The following is a 6,228-nucleotide window of genomic DNA, read 5'->3' on the forward strand; positions in this document are numbered from 1 at the left end:
AAAAAAAAAAAAAAAAAGAAATATGTGTTTCTTTCTTTCTTTCTTTTTTTGAGACAGAGTATCACTGTGTCACCCAGGCTGGAGTGCAGTGGTGTGAGGTCAGCTCACTGTAACCTCTGCCTCCCAGGTTCAAGCGATCTTCCTCAGCCTCCCAAGCAGCTGGGACTATACGCACGTGCCACCATACCTGGGTAATTTTTGTATTTTTAGTAGAGACGGGGTTTTACTGTGTTGGCCAGGCTGGTCTTGACCTCTTGACCTCGTGATCTGCCCACCTCGGCCTCCCAAAGTGCTGGGATGACAGGCGTGAGCCACCGCACCTGGCCTAAATATGTGTTTCTCAAGCAGATTTTTGATATCATTGTTATATAGGTGAAGGAGACAATTACTAGAAATTTCTCAATTTTGACCCAAGTCTATTTTCACATATAGGCTGAAAGCCCTAGAGAAGGCACCGTAAAGGCTTGGGTATCCACTCTCTGGGTCTTCTTAGCCTGAGCATGGTCCAGGCTGCTGCTCTGCAGTACAACATGGCAGCAAACCCTCCCTACAGCTATGTAAGCCTTAGCTGTCTACCCGTCCACAAACTCTGAGGCGGGCTTCTCCAGCCTTCATGCACCTCACCCAGAGATTCTCATACCATCAGTGCAGCTCAATCATTCAGTTTTTTGTTTTATTTTGTTTTTTTCTTTTTTTTGAGACAGTCTCACTCTGTCACCCAGGATGGAGTGCAGTGGTGTGATCTCGGCTCATGGCAACCTCCGCCTCCTGGGTTCAAGCGATTCTCTGCCTCAGCTGCCTGAGTAGCTGGGATTACAGGCATGCACCACCACGCCCAGCTAATTTTTGTATTTTTAGTAGAGACAGGGTTTCACCATGTTGGCCAGGCGGGTCTCGAACTCCTGACCTCAGGTGATCCACTCGCCTTGGCCTCCCAAAGTGCTGGGATGACAGGCATGAGCCACCGCGCCCAGAATTTTTCTTTTCTTTTCTTTTTTTAAAGACAAGGTCTTGCTCCATCACCTAGGTTGGAGTGCAGAGACATGATCTCAGCTCACTGCAACCTCCACTTCCCGGGCTCAAGCCATCCTCACATCTCAGCCTCCCAAGTAGCTGGGACTACAGGCGTGTGCCACCACACCTGACTGATTCTTGTATTTTGTAGAGATGTGGTTCCGCCATGTTGCCCAGACTGGTCTTGAACTCCTGGGCTCAAGTGATCTGCCTGCCTCAGCCTCCCAAAGTGCTGGGATTACATGCGTGAGCCACTGCGCCCGGCCTGAATCATCCAGGTTTTTAACAAGTTGTTCTTGTTCTGGAAGGCTGCCCTAGGCTGGTCTCGGATGCCTCCTATCCTCAGCAGGTGTGAGAAGGGTGGGGCAGGGACTGTCTCCCAGGCAGCAGCTTAAACTCCTGTGGTTAAAGAGCAGCTGCACATGGCACTGTGCTAGGCAGGCACAGAGTGATTCAGGCTCCTTCATTCTCTGCCCTTCCTGATGGACAATCCGTCAGCTTTTTCTGAATGGACCAAGCTTTGTCAGGACAGGAGCAACTGACAGAACAGGGTTCAAGGGAAAACTCACCAACTTACAGCCCCACTGGGAAGCTGCTGTGGCCGTCACACTTCTGTCCCTCCAGTTCACTGTCAAGAAGTGAAAACCCAGGCAGAGCCAAAGGGGCAGCAACTCCATCTCAAGGGCAGCCCTGTGGACGGAGAGCAGGGAAGAAGCAAGTCAGAGAAGGACATCCCGGGGGGCTGTTTGTATTCTCGGGAGAAGGAGCCAGTTCCAGTTCTATGTGGTCTTGGAGCTCGACGGAGCTCACAGCTCCACATAGGTGCAGCCCACGGGTTACTCAAATACCTCCATGTAGCCAAGACTTCCAGCCTTTCACTGAAACTGTTGAAAAGGACTCAATTACATTTTGCCTCTACCCTTTGATAGACGGGTGGCTGAACACTAAACTTCACTGAGTCCTGCACAGAAGGGAGAAGCATAAGGCTTGAGTAACCAGGCCTCCGGTCACCTGGAGTTTCCCACATTTCGTAATTCTGCTGAAGCGTTCCTGCCTCCAGCTCCGATCGGCCTGATGCATCCTGTGAGCTCAGTAAGTCCTTGCTGAGTGAGTGAATGAACAATCGGAGAGTGGACTGAGACTGGAAACGGATTGGAGCCCCTGTCCCACAGAGTGACTACTCAGCTGCTGATGTGAGGCGGACCTCTTCGGTTAACTCATTTCACTATGACCCTTTGGAAAAAGAGGTTTGATGTTTTGCCTGGACAGGGGGAAAAATTGAGGGGAAAATGAAGAAGAAAACTTTGGATAGAATAAAGACGGTTAACGAAACGAGGTTGCCAGCCCTCTTGTCTGGCCGGTGCACGCAGAACAGCGGTAATGAGGCGGCTTGAAGGCATACACACACCAGCAGAGATTCAGAACTAAGAGGAGCCAAAAAGGAAATGCAGTATACTCATCACATGTGCCAGGTGAACAAAGGCTCAGAGACACCACTGGAGGTTGTGGATGGCCTTAGCGGCAGGGCTGAGAGCAGCCCCCGAGCTCCCCGAGCTCCGATGAGTGAGCAGGGCAGATGCTCCCAGCAGTGAGGCTGCACTCACTGCTGCCCTGCTGGGGACCTGACGCCTGGTACATGCCCCCAGCTCTGCATTCTGCAGACCCAGCAGCAAGAGCCGGCCCCAGCATTCCGTCTGTCCCCTTCCTTGACACCCACCTGAGGCCCAGTGTCTGCCCTCCCATCTTCTCCTGGGCCAGCGGCACCAGCTCATCCCACCTGCTCGCTCCAGCCACTCAGGGGCCTCCTCTTTCCTTTCTTCACATGTATTTAGGGATCCTGAAGGCTCATTTTACCTTCTTGATCAGATTTGAATGCCCACCAGTGCAAACAGACTAACTGAAGAGCTAAATGAAACCCGGTAAGCCAGCTTTCACTTCAGGCCAGGCCAACTCCCCTTACTACAGAGAGAACCTCCAATGCGGAATTCACCAGAACTTGCCAGACACTGGGAATCCCCTTCCAGACCCACTTCTGCCTCTGCACCCACACAGGAATCACTACCCTGTGGCCGGCACAGGGGAGAGAGGGCAAAAGTAGAGCTGTATGGGTTCCTGACCTCAGAATCCCCCAGCACCCTTCCCCGCCCCCACGCCCCTGAAACCTGGGATCACATCACTGCCCACCATGAGATGAGGTTGCATAGTTTCAGATTTAGTAAATTACAAGGCATCATTTCAATGCTAGATACATCCTTATACCAACAAATTGCCTATCTGACATTCAAATTTCACTGGGCATCCTGAATTTTATTGAGGGAGATGGGAGGTAAGAACCCTCCCTTCCTCCCTGCCCGCCTCTGTCAGGTGTGGGGTGGCACCCACTGCTGTGACTCCGATCTTTCTAGAACAGCCAGCCCTGTATATTGAAGAACTGAATCTAGATGTGTAAGGGGCAAGAGTGCAGGTCCTTCAGTGAGGAGGTAACCTTCAGACTGGAAGGCAAGACAGGCCTCGCGTCACACTCAGCAACGGCATTTTAATTTATGGGTCATCTAGAATTTTGCAAGTTTAAAACATATCCTCTCCTTCCTCCTAAACTCAGCCAACTGGCCCAGAAAAACTCTCGCTGTGGCCCTGGGTAGCTCCTTCTGGCAGGAAGCAGCAGGATATCATGGGAAGATCAGGGAATTTGGAACCAAGCAGACTGGAGTTTGAATTCCGCCTCTGTTGTTTGTTATTTGTCCTTCAGGAATTCAAAGTCTCCAAGACTCGGAGAATCCATCTACAAAATGGGAGTAACGATAACTATTCCAGAGTTGCATGAGAATAAACCAGTCTCATGTATGTGAAAGGGCTTCGTAGCTGTAAAGGTAGTAACACAATTATTAATTACGACTTGTGAGTTTCAAACACCAGTGACTTGACTGAGTGCTGGTTGTTCCTGTGTAATCTCCACGGTAATTCAGCAGCTCCACAAAGTCTAAAATAAAGGCCTGAGTAATGTGGCTGGAAGGATGAATTACACCAACCAGATGTGTAAAAGGTATGCAGGAAGGTTCAATCAAAAACTACATTCATAAATTGCAGAGCAAGGCTAACTTTGGGCATAGACGACTGTGCTGGCTCACAGCAGTTTGTCCCCAGAGCCATGCCTTCCCCTTCCCTGCTGCCCTCGGTGTGGCAGGGCTCTGACTTCTGAAGGCTCTGAATCTCGAACGCTGCTGTCACCTGGCCTCCAGCGGTTTAGTCAACGGAAGCCACTCCTGGAGGTCAGAGAGCAGAGGGCAGAAAGAATCCAGAGTATTTGTCTCCCTTCCTCTCTGCCTTGGACAGAGACATCCTAGAGTTTCTTCCGCTGACCCCAGGCTCTGGTGACACCACCTCCTCCTCTTTTTGTTTTTTGTGTTTTTGAGACAGAGTTTTGTTCTTGTTGCCCAGGTTGGAGTACAATGTTGCAATCCCGCCTCACTGCAACCTCTGCCTCCCCGGTTCACGCCATTCTCCTGCCTCAGCCTCCCGCGTAGCTGGGATTACAGGCGCGCGCCACCACACCTGGCTAATTTTTGTATTTTCAGTAGAGATGAGGTTTCACCTTGATGGCCAGGCTGGTCTTGAACTCATGACCTCAGGTGATCCACCAGCCTTGACCTCCCAAAGTGCTGAGATTGCAGGCGTGAGCCACGGTGCCTGGCCTACCTCCTCCTCTCATCCTCACCCTACCGAGTTAGGGTGAGGATAAGAAGCTTCCTGAAGCTGCTCGTCGCTGTGTTGACTGGGTATTTGCTGATTCGCCTTCTCAGCCTCTTCCATCATGTGTTGCCACTTTCTTGCATTCAGTATCCTCTGTTTTAAATAATCTGGGCAGTTTCTGTTTCCTGGTTGGACCTTGCCTGATACAATCATGTGAGAATGGCCATGACCCAGTGCTAAATTAGATGTAATGACTGTAAAGAAATAAAAGGCTTCCAAAATACTGACCACTGAGGTTGAGAAACCCTCTTCCTAGAGTGTGTCGCTGCAGAGAGCTTCCTCAGAGCCATAGCACTGCAGAGTCCAAGGTAAACAATCGGCTTGCCGTATCTCCCTGCGAAATTCCATGACTCTCCCCTGCGAGTACAGGACTTGCTTCCTCTCCCCCGACACATCCTCAGGGCTGAGGGCCACGCCACAGCGCCTGCAGCTGTAAGAGGGCATCTAAGCCAGCACGTGCCCAGCATCCCGGAACGGGTGGAAAGCCCAGAAGCTTCCCGAGGGGCTGCCAGCTGGTGAGTGTTCCGGGACCCTGAGTTGCCTGTGGCTCCTGTCTTGACAAGGTTTGGCCCATGTGGAACGCTGCTGCATTCTACTAGCTGTGGAATATGCTGTGAGTCTACTCCAGAACCAATCTTGTCTGTGAAGATGGGGTGTTGCTGTTTAGGCAGAGAAGACAGCATGGTGTTCAGCCTCCAGACCTGGTCATAGCAAGAAAGTGGTGAAAAGATACATTCATAAAAACAACATGAACGGAGGTTGTATTCTGCAACAAGAGAACACTGACCGTGAGGAAGAAGAACCTGCAGCCGCTGCAAAGAGTCTCCTTTGTTTTAGAAATTATGTTTCTTTGCGACCAGGTGCGGTGGCTCAAGCCTGTAATGCCAGCACTTTGGGAGGCTGAAGCACTTACAGGGCACTTTCATGGTGTCCGTAATTTATGTAACCTACCTTCGAATGGCTCAATAGAGATGGTAAAGCAAAATATTACTACTCGGTAAATTTAGCATTGTACTTTCTTGTAAACTTTTCTGTAAGTTTTAAAGTACTCACATTTAAAAACAAGGAAAATGAAATAAATGTTCCTGAAAACAGAGGTAAAATTATGGTAATCTTTGTCCCCATATTTTCAGGAATTACTAACGTATCTTTTTCAAACACTCTTCTCAGAAAGGTGCTTAGGAAACATTTGTCATGTTAAAAATGGAAATACAGGCTGGGCACAGTGGCTCACACCTGTAATCCCAGCACTTTGGGAGTCCGAGGTGGGTGGATCACCTGAGATCAGGGGTTCGAGACCAGCCTGGCCAACATAGAGAAACCCCGTGTCTACTAAAAATACAAAAATTAGCCAGGTGGCTGGGCGCGGTGGCTCACGCTTGTAATCCCAGCACTTTGGGAGGCCGAGGTGGGTGGATCACCTGAGGTCAGGAGTTTGAGATCAGCCTGGCCAACATGGTGAAA

General features: G+C 50.2%; 1 protein-coding gene across 1 annotated transcript in view; it reads right to left on the reverse strand.

Moving 5' to 3' along the window:
• The window catches only part of NRROS (negative regulator of reactive oxygen species), a 41,329-nt gene that overhangs the window by 12,419 nt on the left and 22,682 nt on the right, over window positions 1-6,228 (reverse strand). Inside the window, exon 2 of the mRNA XM_011978696.1 lies at window positions 1,584-1,704. Within this exon, the coding sequence (XP_011834086.1) occupies window positions 1,584-1,704 (121 nt within the window). The remainder of the gene's footprint in view (window positions 1-1,583; window positions 1,705-6,228) is intronic.

The sequence above is a fragment of the Mandrillus leucophaeus genome, unplaced genomic scaffold (assembly GCF_000951045.1).
Source record: "Mandrillus leucophaeus isolate KB7577 unplaced genomic scaffold, Mleu.le_1.0 Scaffold199, whole genome shotgun sequence".
Lineage (NCBI taxonomy): Eukaryota > Metazoa > Chordata > Mammalia > Primates > Cercopithecidae > Mandrillus > Mandrillus leucophaeus.